Source organism: Diadema antillarum, unplaced genomic scaffold (genome assembly GCF_040938485.1).
Source record: "Diadema antillarum isolate AM-2024a unplaced genomic scaffold, OU_Dant_1.0 seq00000461_RagTag, whole genome shotgun sequence".
Classification (NCBI taxonomy): Eukaryota; Metazoa; Echinodermata; class Echinoidea; order Diadematoida; family Diadematidae; genus Diadema; species Diadema antillarum.
The window spans coordinates 380967-404210 of NW_027271432.1; the positions used below are offsets into that span (position 1 = coordinate 380967).

Below are 23244 nucleotides of genomic sequence, written 5' to 3' on the forward strand. Positions count from 1 at the left end.
AGTTTTCCTGCAGCACGCTCACTGGCGGAACACTGACAGGTGATATCGTGCAATTACCAAGCTCGGGATGTGTGTCCGAAAGCAATGGCCCTCCTTTACCTAGTAGCAAAAACCGACAACTGCGTAATTATAAACTGAACTAGACTTGGAATTTGTAAACACTGACAAATTAGGTGATCCGATCTGTTCGGAAATCAATGATGTGAGTCCTGATCCAAATAGGCATGACCATACAAGTTTCATCGGTGTTGAGGGGACATTGGCCGTGTGATGTTTGGATTCTCATTTAGAAAAGGGAGTCAGACCTGCCATCTTTGGTACCGAATTCTGTATACACTAACGAAGATACAGAATGAAGTATATTTGACCTTTAACTCCACTTTGTACACCCAAGATGGCGTTTGAGCAAAAAGTGATTATCTTATGAAATGATCCTTGTAACATGGTCTTTACGTGTGCAAAATATGGGAAAGATAGGACATGTATTCACCAAGATACAGGATGAAACATTTATGACCTTTGACCCTAATTTACATACCCAAGATGGTATCCGATCAAGTAGTTATTATTTTATGAAATAATGTACGTGACATGAACTAAACATGTGTAAAATATGGGGCTGATATGGCCTGTTTTTCTTGAGTTATTGCAAAGAAAGTTGCAGAAAGAAAGAAATATCAATACATCGAAGATAAGCTTTAATTTCAACCAAGTTTTTAGACTTGATGCCGACGTCGTATGAAAAAACGAAGGGCACATTCACGATAGCCCAAAGTCTCAGCTACAACATATCAAAATCTGGGAGAAATTCACCGAAGTGTAAGTGAGCTAGTGCTCGATAAAGATAGTCATGTCAATTTTCATTTCCAGAAAAACTGCACTCCCATAGAGATAACACGTAAACTGGTCAAATTTGACAAGATTACATTCAATCCATTTTTACGAGGTGATGCCGTCATCTAATCAAAATGTTGTTATTACATGAGTGGAAAAAGCATTTAATAAGCTACAACATACTGAAATTTGGGTGAAAATCGGCAAAGGATAAGTGAGATACGCTCGAGTGACCTTGAAATTTGCCGACGTCATTTTGAAAATTTACTTTATTTATTTCATTAAGAAATTTGATATCTTTCAATCATTTTTCCAGCATTGCCAACCCATGAAATGATATGTACAATCCATATGCTTTCTGAATATGTAAAGACTAGAAATGTCACTATGGCGACTGGTATGCATCCGCCATAATGCATGATTCTCCTAATAGGTCTAGATAGTACATGTGGACAATGTGTGATTACATTTTCACAAAATTGGCAAAATATTGAAATGACAAGTTTGTCACAAATGTGTTGAATGTTCACCTTCCTTGACCTAGGTTTAATTGAATGAATAGGGGAGCATGTATTTGGGGATTTAAGGACTTTAACTTGACTTTGACCAATTCATACATTTATGCATTGAGTAATTTTCAAGGTACCGGTATGGAGAAAAAGTGCAATTTCTGTACTGAATAGTAAATTGTCACCATTTTCTCCTGACCTTTGACCCTAAAATTCATAAGATAATCACTCTCAGGTAGAACATGGATAAATATGTAGTAAGTTTCAAGATAACTTGAGCCACTTCTGAGATAAGGAAGAAAAAGTTAGTTCAGCAGTTTCACTTGATCTTTGACCTTTTAACCTTTTAAGGCAAAAAAAAAAAGAAAAAGAAAAAGAAAAAAACTTTCCAGAGAATTTCTATTAGGTTACACATGCATATGCCAAGTGTTAAAAAGAAAATAATCTTGCTGACATTGCATAAACATGAGGGAAATAGTACAATTTTGAAGTGTTGCACTTGACCTTTGACCCCTGACCTTTAACCCCATGAACCCTAGATAATCACTGCCAGTCAGTACATGTATATACTATGTTCCATGAAGAAACCTTGAACAATTTTCCAAGGTATGGAGAAAAAAAAGAAGTTTGACTATTTTTACTTGACCTTTTGACCTTTTGACCTTTGACCTCATGACCCAAACTTTCACCAGAGAATCTTAATTGGGTAATACATGTATACATTTATACGTTTCAAGAAAATATCTTCAGGCATTGCATAGATATGGTGGAAATAGTGAAATTTCATGTATTTGACCTTGACCTTTTGACCTTTGACCTTCAGCATGTGCACCCAAAAGTTGATAGGCACAACTTCACCCCCCAATACACATACACGCCAAGTTTCATTATGACACATCAACAGGTTTTGATAGTTACCTTGTCCACAAAATTCATTACGGACGGAGGGAAGGACGGACGGACGGAAGGACGGACGGACGGACGGACAACCCAAAAACATAATGCCTCCGGCACCACTTCGTGGCGGAGGCATAAAAATGGGGGGTCACCGTCCATCCTGACGAGGAAAATCGGATTTAAAATTGGCAGTTTTTTGGCATAGTTGCACTGTATATCGCCACTGACACGCGCGCGGAATTTCAACTTTGACGGGCCCGTATGACGTCATATTGAGTCGGATTGACTTGAAACCTAGTAGAATTATTCCTTGACATTTCGAACATCTGATCCTTGTAAAAAAAACGGGAAATTTCTATTGCATATGAGCTGTGCGTGCGTATATGCACGTGCGCGTACGCGTCCGTACAATTTGTTCAATTTTTCAAAAAATGCTCCAAAATGTCTGAAACGTGTGCAAAAAAAAAATTGAGCTCGATTGGAGCATGTAAATATTTCAACGCACACGTACACGCACGTTTTAAGGGTAAATATGAATTTTGAGAATATGAGTAGAATGCGCTTGACTTGAAATATATGTGACATAAATTTCATTGAAAAATTCCATTCCATTAATGAGATATGAATGAGAATGTGTTTTCATATAATGACGTCGTGACGTCACGGTCGACTGATCACTATGATTTTATTAGATCTGTCGTCTTTGGGACATGATACATACATGGTATAATTTTGAAATTGATAGGAAGAGGACTTTCTGAGCTAACCTCTACACAACTTTTGAGGAGAAAGAACTTTTTGTGGCAACGGGGAGTTTAACACTAGACTTGGAATTTGTCAACACTGACAAATTAGGTGATCCGATCTCATTGAAAATCAATGATTTGAGTCCTGATCCCAATAGGCATGACCATACCGCTTTCATTTGTGTTGAGGAGCCATTGGCCGTGTGATGTCTGGATTCTCATTTAGAAAAGGGAGTCGGACCTGCCATCTTTGGTACCGAATTCCTTATACACTAACGGAGATACAGAATGAAGTATATTTGACCTTTGACCCCACTTTGCACACCCAAGATGGCATCTGAGCGAAAAGTGGTTATTTTGTGAAATGATCCTTGTAACATGCCCTTTGCGTGTGCAAAATATGGGAAAGACAGGACATGTATTCACCAAGATACAGGATGAACCATTTGTGACCTTTGACCCTAATGTACCTACCCAAGATGGTGTCTGATCAAGTAGTTGTTATTTTATGAAATAATCTACATGACCTGGACTAAACATGTGCAAAATATGGGGGTGATAGGGGCTGTTTTACTTGAGTTATTGCAAAGAAAATTGCAGAAAGAAAGAAATATCTCAATACATCGAAGCTAACCTTCAATTTCAACCAAGTTTTCCGATGTGATCCCGGCATCCAGTAAAAAAATAGATTCGTACGGACGATAGCCCAAAATGTCAGCTACAACATATTAAAATCTTTGAGAAATTCACCGAAGGGTAAGTGAGCTAGTGCTTGATAAAGACAATCATGTCAATTTTCACACCTAGAAAAATTTCCTCCCATAGAGATAACACGTCATAACGAAGATACAGAAAGAAGTACATATGACCTTTGACCCCACTCTGCATACCCAAGATGGCATCTGAGCAAAAAGTGGTTAATTTGTGAAATGATTCTTGTAACATGGTCTTTACGTGTGCAAAATATGGGAAAGATAAGACATGTATTTACCAAGATACAGGATAAAACATTTATGACCTTAGACCCTAATTTACATACCCAAGATGGTGTCTGATCAAGTAGTTGTTATTTTATGAAATAATGTACGTGACATGAACTAAACATGTGCAAAATATTGGGCTGATAGGGCTTGTTTTTCTTGAGTTATTGCAAAGAAAGTTGCAAAAAGAAAGGAATATGAAAATACATCGAAGATAAGCTTTAATTTCAACCAAGTTTTTGGACGTGATCCCGACACCGTATGAAAAAATAAAAGGCACATTGACGATAGCCCAAAGTCTCAGCTACAACATATTAAAATCTGGGAGAAATTCACCGAAGCATAAGTGAGCTAGTGCTCGAAAAAGACAGTCATGTCAATTTCCATTTCCAGAAAAACTGCACTCCCATAGAGATAACACGTAAACTGGTCAAATTTGACAAGATTACTTTCAATCCATTTTTACGAGGTGATGCCGTCATCCCATCAAAATTTTTTAAATACATTAGTGAAAGAGCATTTAATAAGCTACAACATACTGAAATCTGAGGTAAAATCAGCAAAGGATAAGTGAGATACGCTCGAGTGAACTTGAAATTTGATGATGTCATTTTGAAAATTTACTTTTTTTATTTTATTAAGCAATTTGATATCTTTTAATCATTTTTCCAGCATCGCCAACCCATGAAATGACATGTACAACTCATCAGCTTTCAGAATATGCAAAGAAAATGGGGGGTCACCGTCCATCCTGACGAGTAAAATCGGATTTAAAATTGGCGATTTTTTTGCATAGTTGCACTGTATATCGCCATTGACACGCGCACGGAATTTCAACTTTGACGGGCCCATATGACGGTCATATTGAGTCGGATTGACTTGAAACTTGGTAGAATTGTTCCTTGCCATTTCAGACATCCGATCCATGTGAAACAAGGCAATCGCCAAATTGTGTCTCGCCCATTCGCGTACAAGGAATTAAAATTTTTTATAACTCCCAGAAGTTAATTGACCTGCTTATGACCTTCTTATGAAGATACCCCTAGTGCTTCTATCACCCAAGTGTGGCTGCCATTGCTGTAACAGTTGCCAAGTTATGCATCATAAGAGAGTCTTGCAGGTAAACTTTAACATTTGTGACGGACGACGGACGGACGCCATTTGGATCCCTTAGTCTCGCCTTCACCTCCGGTGGGCGAGACAAAAACAGAGGGTCACCCTGCATTTTGAGGAGCTATGGCAAAATAAAAAAGGCATTTTTTTCACAATATTTGTGCACAGACATGGGCACTGAATTTGATCTACAGCATATGGGCACTGCCTTGTTATTGGTCAAGGTTGACTGGAAATCAATGGATATTGCTACTGGTTGTATCAGAAATCCAAATGAAGTAAAACGAGTGCATTTCCATGTTCCTTAACACGAGCACGAATATTTCTGTAATGCTTAAAACTGTCTGAAACGTACGGAAAATTGGTCAGGAAGTGATTTTGAGCATCTCAAAATTTTGACACATGTAGACGTGCATCATGTTAGCCTGGCAGATAAGCATTGTGCAGGAAAATCAGCCATCACTTGAACTTTATGCCCACTGAAAATGATAAAGATATGACATTAAGTTATGAAGGTATGATCGATTATTTGATGCATTGTCAAATTACAAAATGGCACCTTGATGACATCACACACAACTGTTATCGATGAAAACAGTAGGATTCGGCAGACATTGTCATGCTACACATACATCGTCATGGAAACTTTCATGTTAATTGGTCATGTTACTCTTGAGATAGAGCGTTCACAACATTTGCCAGAAAGTGAAGAAAAACTAGAAATGTTGCTATGGCGACTGGTATGTCTCCGCTATAAAGCATGTTTCTCCAAATACAGGCATGAAAACTGATGCTAAAAAAAATATTGAAAATAATTTTGAGAACCAAAGTAAGCAAGGGTGCAGAGCGACTGAGCAGGGGGAGCCAGGAGGGTGTGGGAGGGGGCCACCATAGTGTGAACTTTTTTTCATTTGGGGGTTCAAAATCATGCAATCTGGAGCATTCTGTAATAAGATTTTTAGCTTCATAATACATGTATTCATTCAATGATACATGTATGTACCTCCAGTAATACAACACATCTTTGAACAAACATTTTAAAGAAAGCAAGAGAGAAATGCATGCACATGTAGCCATTTGAATTTGGGAGAAACAAATGTGATATGTCATTAAGCAGAAAACAATAATTTCTCAGTACATGCATAAGTTCCATGAAGATACCTAGAATCATTTCCAAGATATGGTGAAAAGATTGAAATTTTAACATTTTCACATGACCTTTGACCTTCGACCTAATGGCAGGAAACTCTCTCTACTAAATATCTATTGGGTAGTATATGAATACACAAAGTTTTATGAAAATATGTTCAGGTATTGCATAGACATGGCAAAAATAGTGAAATTTTGAACATTTGACCTTGACATTTGACCGTGAGCATGTGCAACCAAAAGTTGATAGGCACAACTTTGCCAACTCAAACACATACACGCCAAGTTTCATTAGGATACCTCAAAACGGTTTTTCAGTCATGCTGTCAGCAAAATTGATTACGGACGGATGGACGGACAACCCAAAATATAATGCCTCCGGTGACACTTCATGCCGGAGGCATAAAAAAGAAAGGAAGATTTTGACAAACACAATAGGTGATATGCTGTTAGCATATCATCTAATTCTGGCTAATTCTGTAGGACGTGGAGAAGCAAAAAGGAGATCAAGAAAGGGAAGGAAAGAGGAAAACAAGGTAGAAGAAGAAAAGCAATAAATCATGTTAATGAAATGGTTACCTTCCTGTCAGCAATGTAGAGAGCTTCAGCCAGCTTAGCAAAGTTCTCATTAATCTGGGGATTTTGAAGTCCTCTCCCGTCAGATGCCAAGCGCTTGTCCAGGGGAATGGTGTACCCCTTTTCGAATTCAGGAAAAGTAAAACAAAACCGATCAAAACATGTAAGGCCAAGTAAAAAAAGAAAGTAGTTTCTCGTCCGGGTTTTTTGAGCAAGGCGATGAGGGAGGTCCTTACTATTTGATATCTTACTATTTTTTCGAGGATTGTCAAAATGAAAGTAACATGTGTTTCTCGTCCGGTAATTCTGAGAAAGGTAACGAGAGAGGGCTTTACTATTTTCTATATCCAATTTATGAAATGAAATATCACTTTGGTAGCTGTGTTATGAGAGACCAGGTCCCAAGTGTATGTCTTGCCTGCACTCTGTGCATTTTCAAACAAATAGATATATGTACCATACTTGAAATGAAACTTCATGCATGCACAAATACATTTGCTTTTTCTTTCCACTACAGATGTCAAGGGAAAATGACCATCTTAATACTGGTATTTAGTGTTGTAATGGCATTTCTGATACCAGTGTACTTGCAATTCTGATGTATTGTGCTATTTGCTAATTGAAACAGGTATAAAACATGTCTTTCAACAAAAATGTACGACTGAAATAAATTCCATGATATTCAAAACACTGCTTTATTTATCATTGGTGTTTGTGACTTTTCGTGTCCACACAGCTGGTATGTATCTGCATCTCTTCACAGTACAATTGTAGCACATTCAACTGGAAACTGGCTTGTACAATTGCAGATGGATGTCAAAATGATACTGATATGGCATTATAGCATTAAACATTTAAAGATGTTTCTTCATGTTCTAAAAAGACATTTGATAATCACTCATCATTTGGATGATGAATGATTGTATACCACACTACAGGTGATACGACTCACGGCCGTGTCCGTGAATTTACATCGTAAAGAAAAGTATCCCGTAGAAATACGAGACAAACCAGAATCCGTGGAAAAGTTATTTATTTTGTAGATACACCCATTTAATAATTCTACATTTGCTGGAAAAGCGCATTCATTTTCTCTTCAAAATAGAACAATACATCGCCGTCAGATGCAACGTTACAGAGCAGAGTGTACGGGCCTCTACACATTCGAATGTGTTCATGCGTGCGTGCAGACAGCTGACAGACCAGGGGATGGGGACCCTGACAGCTACAGACACGCATAAGCGGCCGGCACGGCCACTGCACTGGCACCGTACCTTCTGACACTGCACACACATGCACATAGTCACAATGACATGAAAATGTATACAAACTCGATACAATCCTCACAAGCATTTGTACAGTACAATTCATCCGCTTAAAATATGAGAAACGGGGAAAAATACGAACAATGCGCGAAATATGCGTGGAATATCAGCGATTGTTCGCAAAAATGTTGCCGCTATCGCGTTCACGACGTACCGAGCGCGCTGTACATCACAGCCCAGGCCCGCCCATCCAACTACAGTTCGACTGCTTTGTGGGTCATTCCTTCTTGCCGAGCTCGCAGTGTGAAATGCATGCGTTATTACATACGCACTACATATAAAGAAGCTACAGCTGTACTACAGCTAAGTAGAGGACGCAAGGCGTAATTAGAAATGAGACATCACGATTGGTAGGTGAATTGTCGATTTTTTTTTCGGCGGCCGAAAAAATAGTAAATATCAAAAAAGTCGATGCGGCAACTGAAAATCGATGCGGGCGGGGAGCGGGCTGGGACGAGAATTATGAATTTCTTGGTATTTTCAGCGCCATTTTGAAAATAGTAAATAGTAAAAAAATCGATGCGGCGGCCAAAATCGATGCGCGCGAGGACGAGAAACTGCTTTCTTTTTTTACTTGGCCTAATTGCTTCCTACTCCTATGCTTATATTCAAGACACAGTCTGACATAGGAAAACTCTTTTTGTCAAACAAAATTTGTATGAAAAGAGTCACACAGTTTCTAATTAGAAAATGCAACAATTTGTACCTAGTAAATAACAGTAAACACGACGCAGTCATATTTGAAGCTAACGGCGAGTAAGCACCCTTTCATTTATAGGTCGATATGCAAAGCCCCTAAGGTCAACTTTTTGTGACCACCATCAGGCAGCTACCCCAGATTCTCACAATTTGTCTAGAAATATGATAAAACTCATCATACAAACTCGTCAAGCATGAATGTTGCATGTTTTAAAGAAATTTGAGAAAATGTGGGAAAAATAAATAACTGTCCAGGATAAATGTCTACCAACCAGCTTGGTCATTTCATTTGCATTTTGGAAAGTGATTCTTATGTCGACCAATCATATGCCTTGTTGCATTCACTGCTCAAGCACAATGTGGAAGTGACCCTGTACTCTCCACGATGTAGACTGTTCTGAGGGGAAATGTTCATTTTGTTACATACATTGATTAAGACATACGGAAGAGTTCTCCCATATTGATGTGGCTATTCAGATAAAAGTTTTGATACGTTTAAAGAGTGTGCTGCATCATGGAAACAGATTAAAAATGTCCAGACAGTGGCATCGCAACACAAGCAGACAGACTGTGAACTAGACGTGTGGAGAATAAACGTGGCGTGGAACTGGACAATCACGACCACAGCACACCATCCATCCCCACATGGCGGTGCTGAATATGAAGGTGGGTCATGGTCAACTGAATTTAATCGTACAGTTGGTCTGTAATTTCATGAATCTTTGATGTAACGTTTTAATGTATTCCAAGATATCTTTAAAAATCATTTTAACTTACTCTCCTAAATTTTAGTTTTAATACAAGACTCAGTCAAGAGTCTACTAAGACTTCAGTAGTCTTTGGAAGAGTAAGACACTAACTAGTTAAGGTAGTTTTCTAGTAACTACACCTGTGTAGTACTAGACTTAACAGTAGACCTCTACCAAAACACAAAGGCCATATCTAGTAGAAATATTGTCTATAGAGCTCAGCTCAGCTCTGCTCTGTTTTCTTGTGCTGTAAAACTCTGGTCCTGTCACTATCGTGTGAGTATCAAGGGATTCTAGACTCTAGTCTTCTACAACTACTAGAGTCTAGAATCAGACTTGGGTCAACAGAGCAGAGAGGACTAGAAACCTAATTGATATCGTAGAATTCTAAATTCAATCAAACCTCATTAAAACTAAGCACATACTAGCCAGAAGTAATCTTTTTAATTTCTAATAATTATGGGGGGAAAATGGTATAGATGGGGCCTACCACTAAGTTTTACTGCTCGAATATCATGGGAATTGCAATCTAAGACCAGAGAATTTATTGCCAATGACCCATGTGATAGTGTGATAGAATTTTAAATTGATTTGCAGTCCACAGTAAATTCAGGTTTAACCCTAACTTGGCCGGGGGGGGGGGGGGGGGGGGGGGGGGCTCTGAGGCCCCCCCTCGACGTTTCGCGCGATGTATCACTATCGCGAGAAGTTATCGCTGCGATGTTTCATGACTTTTTTCTTTCATTCTCCCGCATCTTTTGACACCAAATTTGTGATGCCCGGGCGCGCGGTTCCGAAGTTGCGCATAAATATGCACGACACGTGCATGTCGGACCAAAAATTGCTAAAAAATGTGAATTCGTGTACAATTTCAATGCAAACAGTGTTTACAGGCAAATTTCATAAAAGCATGATTATTTTGGGGTTTTATTGATTAAAATCAATTAATAACATATATCCTTGTTCGGAACAATGTCGCGGACAAATTTAATCGAAAAAACAATGGAAAACATAAAGTGGAAAAAACAAAGAAATACATAAGAAATTCAAAAAACAATAAAATACTTAGGAAATGTTTTCTGATTGCGCAATTTTTTTCTCTTACATTTGTTAAGGACACTAAAAAGAATATTTACACAAAAAATATGCCTGTTTTGAGCTTTATTTAGTGATTTATACCAAATTGTCTGATTTCATGCATCATTATGCATAAATTAGCATAATTTAGTGTAAATGATAATCTTTGAAAAAATTAACTTCATGGTACTTTAGATTACATCATAGGCAATGTGTGTGCCAATTTTCGTCGCAATCGCACAGTTGAAGGCCGAGATCTATCATCTACCTAAATAGCCCGGCCTAGTTAGGGTTAACTAGAAATGTCGCTACAGCGACTGGTTATACCCCCGCCAAACAACATTTCATAAGCTTTGGTCAAAACAACATTTCATAAGCTTTGGTCAAAAAACTGAGGAAGTAGTTAAATCCGCAAGATCTTTCCTTGATCTTCTGCCATTAATATGCCGTTACCATGGCAACGTACTTTCAGGTACTGTCAAAAAATGCGTCCTGCACATCTACAACCAAAGGCACACATCTGTACCAAGTTTCATGGAAATTGGGCAAAAACTGAGGAAGTAGTTTGCAACACAAAATTTTCCATCATTTTGGCTCATAATATGTGAGCTGTTACCATGGCAACATACTTTTTGTCACTGTCAAGAAATGTGTCATGCTGACCTATATCCTAAGACAAACATTCAATATGAATTCCATGAGAATTGGAAGAACACTGAAGAAGCAGTTTTGCCATGAAGCATTTTGCCCTATATTTTACCAACATGCCGTTACCATGGCAATGCACTTTTTGCCACTGCGGAAATATGTGTCTTGCACATTAACATATTCAGATGAACATCTGTACCTAATTTCATAAAAATTGATCAAAAACTGTGGGAGGAGTTCGCGACGCAAGATTTGTACCCATTTTTGCCCATAATATGCCGTTACCATGGCAACGTACTTTTGGGTACTGGCAAAAAATACGACTTGCACATCTACAACCCAAGGCACACATCTGTGCCAAGTTTTATGGGAATCGGTTGAAAACTGAGGAAGTAGTTCGCGATGCAAGATTTGCAACGGACCGACCGCCCGACCGTCCGCTGATTCCTATACCCCCTTCAAACTTCGTTTGGCGGGGGTATAATTAGTCAAGGCGCAGGGACCCAGAAAAAATGACTTCGTTCAACCCACCCCGCAGAAAAGGTTTGACTGCATGGGGTGGTCGGTTGGACCCTCTGGAACATCCCTAGGTAGTATGTGACTCCAAATTGTGGTATCAATAAAATTTTACAGGCCACTTAAGTTGCAACAAGACCTTATTCTTCAAGAAAGAGTCTGCGCACGCTAAGACTACTACACGTACCACAGCTCTGCTACAGGCGCCAATGCCAGTGGTGCGTGTAGTAGTCTTAGCGCATACAGACTTTTTAGGTCACAAACGATCGTTTTCGCCTGCAAACTAACATTTCACGCCAAGCTGGGGTCGGTGTAGTGTAGTTTCTAGACGTTTTTATTTCGTGTTTATTTCTCCGAGATAAAGTAAGCAGAGTGAGAGCGCATACCCAGTGATTGCGACGCCACAACCATTTTTGTCGCAATCACTGGGTATGCACCCTCACTTGGCTTAGCGCAATACAGCGGGCTTCTGCACAATACACAAGCTGCAACTCAGAGAAATAAAGACGAAATAAAAGCGGCTAGAAATTAAGACTAGGGTCAGTAATGCTTGTCGCTATTGGGGCACTGAAAATGACAAACTTATCACAGTTCTTGCACTTATTTCATGAAAAATTCATCAAAACTGCATAAAACCATATATGTACACGTTGCTAGAGATGTCAGCAAAACAGTGGGATTCATTGTAAGTTATAATATTGTGCATTGTAACCATGGTAACGGGATGCCTACAGGTGATTGGTAACCCCCCCCCAAAAAAAAATAAAATTATATATATATATATATATATATATACATTATATATATCTGGAATTTAGACAGATTTGTTTCTTTTGCCTTTCGTGCACATCACCCATTGTAGACCTACCTCAACACTGTTAAATTAGCCTGGATAAAAGGGAAAAGACGCCTAAGAGTTTTCCCTCATTGTCTCCATAGCATTAATTCATTACTGCACGTTTTGATACAAATTTAAATATCATGATTTTTTTTTCATTTCATTCTTTATATATATATATATTTACAAAAGCTAACGAACACAAAAGTACGTTTAATTCTTTGGTGGATAATCCAGCGCACGGGTGTATTCTTTCTTTACAAAGAAATTTATCTGCATTCTTGAATAAACTTCCTTTACGAACATGAACAATTATTGCTTTCCTCTGCTCTCTTCCAGGATTGTTTTGCATAACCATCGCTCTGTTAATGCTCAAAAGAGCTAACATTAGAATAGAATTGGCTTTGCTCTCTGTATTCACCTATATTTTTAAGGGAAATTTGTGTCCATACATTACTAAAAACTACATTTGCCCATGTACTTTGAAGTCAAATTTGTGTTGAAAGTACGACGGATGCAACTTTTTCATGCATTTTACTATTCGAAAATGATATCTTTCTTTCAATGGCCGTTTATTATGCCTTTGTTTACAAATGTTGCTGTAACTTGAGAATGCTTCAGTATATTCTTCACATAAGTTGTACACAAAATATGCAAAAGGAAGGACATGCTCATTGAGCTTTTTGAAATTATGGGCTTTAGTTTTTGAGTTATTGACAGCTGAATCATGATTGGATAATACTAGTTGCCTTGGCAGCAGAAGATTTTTTTTTATACAATAATCAATAAAAAGTTTATTTTTTCAATTGCATCTATAAAATAAAAAAATCAAAGTATGCAGCAGTGGGAGGCATTTTGGGGGTTACCAATCACCTGTAGGCATCCGGTTACCATGGTAACCATGTACAATATTATAACTTACATTGAATCCTACTGTATTGCCGACATCTCTAGCAACGTGTACATATACAGTTTTATGCAGGTTTGATGAATTCTTTATGAAATAAATGCAAAAACTGTGATCAGTTTGGTATTTTCAGTGCCCCAATAGCGACAAGCGTTACCAACCCTAGTCTTTATTTCTAGTCGTTTTTATTTCGTCTTTATTTCTCTGAGTTGCAACTTGTGTATTGGGCAGAAGCCCGCTGTATTGCGCTAATCCGGGTGAGGGCACATACCACATACCACAACTCGGAGAAATAAAGACGAAATAAAAACGTCTAGAAACTACACTATACGGACCCCCAGCTTGGTGTGAAAAGTTAGTTTGCAGGCAAAACCCTTGTTTGTCGAAGAAAAAGTATGCGTGCGCTAAGACTACTACACGCACCACTGCACTGGCGCATGTAGCAGTGATAGTGGTGAGTGTAATAGTCTTGACGTGCGCAAACCCCTTTGCGTTTGTTCAAACAAATAATGATGAAAAATGGGCAGTAAAATTCTACTGACACCACAATTTGGAACCACATACTACCTGGGGATGTTCATGGAGGTCCCATCTACCACCCTGTATGGTCAAACCTTTTCTGCGAGGTTGGTTGAACGAACTCCTTAATTAAGCCTCCTACAGGAATTAGCGCCTTGACTAAATGTAGATCATCTCCTGAATAGCTCATTTGATAGTGCCAGGGAAGTTGAGGCTGCCTAGTACAGTGAACATAGTGAAAATATGACTTTAACATCTTGACTGATTTATATCTACATTCCTATACATTGAATATCTTTCATGTCATACTGTAATTAAAGGGGGAGAGAGGCATTTGGTCAAATCTGAAGTAGAGAAAGGCCACATACTCGTGGCTCTGTAGCAATATAGGTTGTACATTAATGTTTAAATGATAATCTTGTTCGTACTGTGGAAACCAGACATTGGCGGTATGAAACTTTTGCATATTCAAGCCAACTAGCATATGGGCAAGAAACGTTTGCGAACTGCTACCAATTTGGAATTTGATATGTCAAAAATGTATGCATATTTCAGACAAAAACTTGCTCACATTTTACTGCCACAAATTTTTGCTCCATGCAAAATTTCATGCTGTTTCAAAGTACAACATTGGTGAAATGGTAATTGGTAATTGGTAATGGTAATTGGTGAAATGGTACATTTTAGGGATGTTAGCTAATTTTCTGTTTCCAATAATATGCATTATCCCCGATACAATACCATCCTACAGAGCAATTGCTTCATAGAAGCAATCTGTTGAATTTTTGCCAAAATGGATATCATTGGGATAACTAACGTACTGCTGGACAGACATCTATGTACTAACATTGGGCGGTCAAATAATGAAATTTGTTCATTGACCATTTGTTGCTTTTTTAACTGAATGGTCTAATATTGATTAAGAAAATATAATAACAAGCACTAAAATTTTATCAACCACTGTGTAATATTTGCAGACTTATTGGGAAAGTGGGAGAGGGCTGTGTATACATGAAATTAATGAATACTATGATTGTAACTCAAAACAGGAACTCGTATTGTTAGTGCAGTAAAATCTGTGTGAAGTCCGAATGATCCAATGTCATGACTTTACAAGTGGTATCATAGCTGGTAGATATTCACATTTTTTTCTCTTATTTTACTGGCCAGTTCTGATAAATTAAGAGCTTGTTTATGAGGTGCGAAGTCATGGCACATCTGTGCTATGTCCTCAGTGGTACTCTGCTACTACATTGACATGCCGCATACACTGACAGCGTACAGCTAGCCACTGCATGACACTCGCACAACACATGTGCCCATGGTGTTGATAGGCCAGCTTACTGGATCGGTGTGGCGTGGAAAGTCCATTCATTGCACAAGCGCAAATCAGTTTTTCTTTATAGAATATAACATCATTATTCTCGTTTGCTGTTTCCACACAATATGAGATTTCTGACAAAATACCATATTTATTTTCACTTGTATCTTCAAAAATAGGACTTCGGCAAAGCGAACACGACTTCACCAACGTTCGCACATGTCTCATGAATTTGTATTTTAAGTTTCATGAATATTAAGTGGTGTGACCAGATGTGTCTGGAAATAATCGGAGGGCATTTTTCTGAGATAGCGAAACATGAAATGTTAAATAAGATAAAAAATACTCCATCATTTCACATGATTTTGCATATGTCGATAGATATCATCAGTTTACATCAATACTGAAAGTTTGAGCAATTTTGGTCAGTATATAGCGGTGACATGAGAAGGTGAAATTTTGGTGAAAATGTGAACGCCTGATTTGCAGTGCCTCAATAACGGTTGAAAATTCTAAACGTTTCGTGCGTATGCATGCCGGCCTTTTATCCCTTCACATGTCATTCTATATCCTCATTTATTAATGTTCTAATCTCCCATGCACCCTATTTCCTTTCACATATCCATCAAGCAATCTATTCATGAAGATATACATATATGATGAGCAAAGTTATACGACTCAAGATATTGCAAAATAACATTTCCCTCATGACACATTGTTACCTTTTGATTCTTCCAGTTGGAAATGCAGGGTGGAATTTTCCATTCTTGTTGTTCTTTCACTGTGACCTATGTAAAACAAAAGACACAAAACACAGAAAAAAATGGTAAAGGATCTCCTGTTAAGTATGCATATCAACTCAATGAAACATCACAAGTGCATTTTACTGTGACCCCCAAGTCATGTTGCCCTAATGCTACAGAAACTAGTAATGGTCTAGCAGCATTTGACATTACCTGTTTTGCAATGTAATGTACATATTGGTTGGAGTTACAATGTAAATAGCTATTCAATAGACAGCACACACATAAATACATTGTACAATCATTTCAATGCAAACGTGGGTCATGTAATATGCATGCTTTCCAAACTGCTTGCAGCTCATAGAGCTTTCTAAGTTTTGGTAAATTAGAAGTCAAACGAACTGTTACATTGATAATATCTGATTGCTTATCATAAGTTCACAGCAGTGTCAACCTGCAGGGCAACCATTAATTTACAACTCAGTAAGGCACTTTACCTTCCTTGTTGGTGAATGCATCACTGGGGCAGGAGGAGATGGTGGGCCTCGTGGAATCTTCTTATTTGTCCTATGGAGAAGAGCACATCACAGGAACTCAACCTGTCAGCATCAATCAACTTAGCATCATCAAACATATAATATCAACACCCTCAATTCCGGACATGGAGTACACATTGCTATAACCAGACTTTCATGAAACCATTCATGGTCACTGTGAATCACAAACAGTCTGGATTCACAATGGACACCATTCTCATCTATGAATATGACCAACAGGGAGATCTTCTGTCATATCACATGATACATTATTAATATCATATCAGCTTTGTAACAAGAGAAGGATGAGATCCATCAATACCCTGAAAATTCTCTTTTGTGACATGGAAAGGCATTGTTTAATAATGTTTTCTGAAAATATGAGAGTGCGAAGCTCTTTTACAAGTAGAAATAATATTCCAAAGTGCACTCAAAAGTGTATATGTCTTAATTTTAGATTAAATGACAGGCACTACGGATAGGCGTCAGACAATGAGATTGGATATTTTCATGTGGATTGCTCTTTCTCTGTTTGCTCAAGCTCTCTACACAATCTGCAGAATACATGCATCGTGCTCACCTGTTAAACAGGAACTGCTTTAGCAAGAAACCCACTTAAAGGGGAAATCCAGTCCAAATATAAGTTAGTCTGATAAGAAAGAGTAAAACATTACGAGTTCAACAGCAAAATTTTGATCGAAATCGGGTGAAAATTAAGAAAGTTATAACATTTTGAAGTTGTGCTAATTTTTCAGGAAACAGCTCTTGAATGGTCAACATGAATATTCAAATGGGAAAGTGAGCATGTCATCCCCTCACAACCAGTCATATAGTTCGTAATAAAATTTTGAAATTTCCAGTTTTTCATTCAAAGGCAGTTATGCCCGAGGCTTAAATCCTGGTATATATCTAACTGATCTCTATTCTGAAGTTATTCAACCAGGAATAACATGTTGTTCAGACTTCAATGACAGAAACATTGAATTTTTGTACACAATCAATGGAAAATTGTGAGGTTATGACATGGTTAGCTCACTCATTTGCATATAATATTCATATGCACTGTACACGAACTGTTTTGCAGAAATTAGCAAAACTTCAAAATGTCATAACTTCCTTATTTTTCATCCGATTTCAGTCAAATTTTTTACCATTGAACTCGTAAGATTTTACTCTTTTTTATCAGACCAATTTATATTTGGACTGGATTTCCCCGTTAAGTGCAACAAAATTTGATGTAATGAATTTTTTTACTTGTCATTTCCACTGCTTTATGGCAACCATGACCCACTTTAAGGGGACAAAGTCCAGCTGAAACACTTTCATTGTCCATCATTAATAAGTAAATCCTTCGAACTAATCGCACGGATTTAATTTCCTTACCAGAAGGGTTACTTTCTAACAAATTCCAGATATATGGCACAGTCAAAACATTTGTCGTTATGCAGGAGGACGTAGTGAAGGCGGATATATCAAGTGTCGTCAGCTACTCATGCACTTACCACCCCTTCAGTGCATTACTGAGTCTCCTTCCCCACGTGCTGCCCTTTCTCTGTTTTTGCATAGTATGTGTGTAGTGTGTGTGTGTGTGACAGACAGCGTAAGGAGGCATGTATATGAGAAAAAAGTGTTAATCACAATCGGTGTTGTCATAATTTGCATGTTGTTAACACGCAAAAGTAGCTGTGCTGCCTCTTTCTCTCCATTGAAAGGTCATAGGTATCGTGACTTGATATATACTGTGAACTTAAAAAGGGTTACTTGGTGGATCAAATGAACAAAGGTTTGTTTTGCCAAATATTATGAGACTGTACTGTCACTTTTTTATTGCTCTTTTGTGTCTACGTGTTGTAGCGTGTGTGTACTTGTTGTTGTGGTTATCAGCAGGTTTAAGAACTGTGCATGGTTTAGTGTACAGCGTCCTCACCAAAATGTGACCAACTCCTGGCAGAAAAGTGTTGTCTGGTAGCTTGAAATATTTACGCATGGCAGCTCAAAAAAAAAAATGTGTGGTCTGGTCGTCAAGGGAAGAAATGACGCTCAGCACCGACATGCACATGCGTGAGAAGCATGCAATAAGACCAGGTGTCCACTGGGGCGTGGACAAGACACAAAAAGCAAATTTAGTAATTCCCCACTCATTTGGCAACCTCTCCGCTCGTTCTTGAAAGAGTCCGTTCACTGTCCTAAACATGTCCGGGCGTTTCTGCACCTTAGGGAGAGAGAAAAAAGTTCCATGTCCAAATTTTGATCGAGACCAAAATTTGGACACGGAAATGAACTTCCTGACACCCTCGGCAACTTGTCATGAGGACATCATCAGGACATCCCCCCTTTCCGCAACCCAAATGCTCCTGAAAGAATCCTGTGGTGCTCGCAACTGCGTGAATGAAAGCGGCAGGCATTCGGAATCAGCCCAGTGTCAATGTGGATCGAAAAATGCAAGTGCATGGACACATATAGTCAAGACACGAAAGGGCCAACAGATTCCTACAAGCAAAAGGATTTTGAAGGTGAAAAATCGATCCAGCATTATGCCTATGAAACATAAAAACACTTGAGAAACAAAGAAGGGGTAGGGGCGAGGTCCCCATCCTCGCCCCGCAGCCGAACCTCTCTTACTCCGATGAGAAACAGGTAAATGACCGCCCAGCTCAATATTCTATGCTTCCATGTCAAAATACTAAGTTCTAAGCTTGAAAAATTATTGAACTTATTAGAATTGGACCATCCTAACCCATTCAAAGGGGACCAGGACTAGTACTATCTGAGCATCTCTCACAGTACACCTGAATAATATCTTTCTTTCATTTAATATGCCTTGTCCGCCTTGGACTACTTAACATAACAATGTCGGAATTTCTGAGCATGGGCATTTGTTTCATGCTCATTGTGTCACTGCCGGCAATCAGGGACAGCCTGGTGGTAGTGTTGCTGCCTGGAAAGCAGTAGATGACAGGTTCGAGTCCCCCTGGTTCCTTTTTTCCTACATGTTTGTTAATATACAGATCAGCAATTGCAATCTTAACAAATTTAATTTGTAGAGGGAGACAAATTGAAGAAACTGACACCTGAACCTTCACCCCTCTGAATAATATCTTTCTTTAAAGAAGATACGTGTTGACTCTTCAGGTCATGAGCGACGAAAGAGGACGAACTAATGGGGGACACTCGAACACTGGGGGTGCGTGCATCGAGTGCACGCAGTGAGTGGCTGTTTTTGTTTTAGTGTCTCTGTGCTTATATGCTCTCGGGTTTCTCGGCGTAGACGATGACAATAGCATACAGTGTACTTTGAGAGACAGACGGCCAGTTGTATTGAATGTAGACAGGATATGATTTGACCATATAGCTACAAACTAAATAGCGTTCACAAGTACTGTGCAACAAAACCCCACGCACCACTCTGCATATCTACTACTGAGTATGTCTATGGTCATGAATGCCGTGCAGTGGGGCTGAATCCACAAGAACTACCTAAGTGCCGATGTACGGCAGGGGTCTGTCAATCTCCCGTAGTACAGTACAGTTGGTATGCCTGCAGTGTGGTGGGGCTTATTTCATGAGTATGCCTTCAAAAAATATGTATAGGGTCTAGCGCACTTAAGTTCAGTGCTCTAACTAAAACTTACAAACGTAAAAGTAGATCCAATCTAATTATAAACTTGCGAACTCAAACTCGAAACATCTATTTTAATCCCAAGAAGAGTAAGATGGCTTTCAATCACAACATTCAAGTTAGTTCATGCAATTCCCACGTTGTCGTTGACAAAACACATCAATCGTATGACTTGTTGAACTGGTCGAACTTCCATTATATATTCCACAATACAAGTAGACCTAGTCCATTAAAAAGGGATAAAAACAACAAGGCAACAATTTGTCCACGAAATTTAATTTCAGTAGTATGGGTACAGTACTAGCTTGAGCTTGAAGAGATAGTACACTGCTTAACATGGTATGTTTCACAGCACATGGTTGTATGGTTCATTACTACACAAATTTGAAGCTGGACCAATGAACTCTAACTACTGAAAGAGGCACTGTGTGCAGTGAAGAGAAGCCGGCATTTGCCATTTTGAGTCTCCCAAGACATGAGCGTTTCTTTTGCGTAGTGTAGACCAGAGAGGAGCGCACGCACCTCACTGTGTACACTTTCTTTGGGGTTGGGGAGAATCACTGAAAAAATGTGTGGGTGAAGGAGAGTCAAGATGGCCGCGGGAGCCCTCTGGGCCGGTATTCCACAAACTTCTAAGACAAATGCTTAAGTCTAAGCAATTTGTCCTTGATTTTTGCTTAACTAAGAAAATTGCTTAAACGGTATTCCATAAACTTTAGGACATTTTTCTAAGTCGGGTGATTTGGCTAATAGGCCATGGGGTGAAGCTGAAAAAGAGGCTTAGAAAATGGGTTTCGTTCCAGCAACACTGGCACTACTTTCTGAATGCGGAAATGCGATGTTTTGTACATCCTAAATATACTGTAAAAAGTTCTCCTCGAAATATCCTGCAGTTTTTGCAAAAATCCATATTTTATAAACTGCGACCAGCAGCCCAATACACATATCGTAATGGGGCTGCGGATTGTAGCAATTAGGATCATGACAGGGTAGTATCGCGGACAAATGTCAACCTTAAATCGAACAAAAATTCTTCAATTTGAAGACTTACAAGTAAGGTTGAAGTATTGACAACAGGGTTCGTGCAAGGTTTGGTTCTACAAATAGTCATTTTCTGTTCGAATCGATGACTTAATATGACTAGGTCGAGAGGAATCTGGGAGAGCTACGCTGAATTGACGGTCAGCGCAGGCGCACACATCACTGCGCACAAATTTCGAATCCATTGACTGGATATTAGATGTCTGTGTGTGCATGCGCTGGCCGTCAATTCAGTGTAGCTCTCCCAGTTTCCTCTCGACCGAGTCACATTTAGTCATCAATTTGAACAGAAAGGAACTATTTGCAGAAGCAAACCTTGCACGAACTCTGTTATCAATACTTCAAATTTATTAATAAGTCTTCAAATTGAAGATTTTTACCCGATTTCAAGTTGATATTTGTCCGCGATAAAACATTCGTCACAATCCTGTATGCTACAGTTCACAGCCCCATGACGCTATGCGTATGGGGCTGCTGGCCGCAGTTATGCGTATGGGGCTGCTAGCCGCAGTATAGTTCCCATAGTGTTTCTAAGCTGAAATACATATACACATTTGTAAAGCACTGCTTTTAGCCATATACCTAGAAAAAAAAAGTGAAGTTTTGGTTTAATAGTTGCATTATATCTCATGTTTCAGCTTTTCCTGATGCTGGCTATGCAAAGGAGGACAAGAGCAAAGTGGTTCGAGACCATAATTATGAGAGAGAGCACTGACTGACCGTCAGAGGTCAAGGCAAATGCCTTATACATGTATTCTGTTCAAAGACATGTTATTAATCAAATGACTAATCATTCAAGGCAAAAAAAAGACAAAAATTCAGTGCGTTTGTTTGTGTGTGTGTCCGCGTGCATGTGGGAGAATCTTATTGTACACACACACACACACACACACACACACCCTCACATGCACACACACATACGCACACACATATAGTTATGAAGATTCAATATACCCAAGTGTATTAAAATATTATTCTACATGCCTTGGCCATTTATCACATCAGCATCATAAAAAAGATTATCATAAACATGAACACACACAATGATATAATATGTATTGATCAGTGCATTACACATACACAGGTGCATAAAAACGCTGACATATTATATACACTCGCACACACACATACAAACTCATTTACACACAAGACATTACTATTAAACAGATCATAGTGTTTATCAGTAAACATGTTTTTCTTTTCTTCTTCTTCTTCTTAAGAAGCTTTAATATACTTAGATCACATAGCAATCACGTTGTTCATGAAATATTACCGGTATACATTACTTTAGCACTAGAAAATTTAAACTTCATAAAATTTCCTGAAGTTTTCATTACTATCATTAGGTTACAACAAGGTGGGACACTACCTCCTTTCATGTAAGATAGCTCAAAATGATAATCAGTCAAATTTTCTAGTTTTAATAAATTTCCTGGAACATTCCATGGTCCAAATATCCTTGAAAGGGTGTAAAAGTTTTGAAAAATGCCAATATACAAAATAAAGGCAAAATTACAGTTTACCCATTCATGAGTGAAAACTGTTGGATTCTGTATTGGAGGCAATGTGTACCTGAAAATCTTGGAGAGAATAAAACAGGTTTGGCATTAAAATTATGATAACATTGCAATTAACTTCCAATATCAGAGGATCTGTGCAAACCTGACTCAACTTATGCACAATTTTCATTTGGCTGGTGTGTATTAGTTTTAGCAAACTGATTTTGTACTCACACATACATTGTACTGACCTTTCTACATGAACAATCTGTTTCAGTATTAATAATAGTTACATTTTTTTTTTCCCAGAGTGGGAGAAACAAATTTTAATCGTAGTCATTCAGTTTTATGAAGAAAAAAAACACACTTAGAAAAACATCTTTGTTCTTAGAATAATTCAACC

General features: G+C 38.5%; 1 protein-coding gene across 2 annotated transcripts in view; it reads right to left on the reverse strand.

Annotated features, from left to right (window-relative positions):
- LOC139733140 (SNW domain-containing protein 1-like) overlaps positions 1–23244 on the reverse strand; it is a 132794-nt gene that overhangs the window by 20730 nt on the left and 88820 nt on the right. For both annotated transcript variants that reach the window (XM_071643980.1, XM_071643982.1), the window contains exons 8-10: positions 16644–16713; positions 16126–16191; positions 6808–6924 (exon numbers count right to left, since the gene is read on the reverse strand). In XM_071643980.1, the coding sequence (XP_071500081.1) occupies positions 6808–6924; positions 16126–16191; positions 16644–16713 (253 nt within the window). The remainder of the gene's footprint in view (positions 1–6807; positions 6925–16125; positions 16192–16643; positions 16714–23244) is intronic.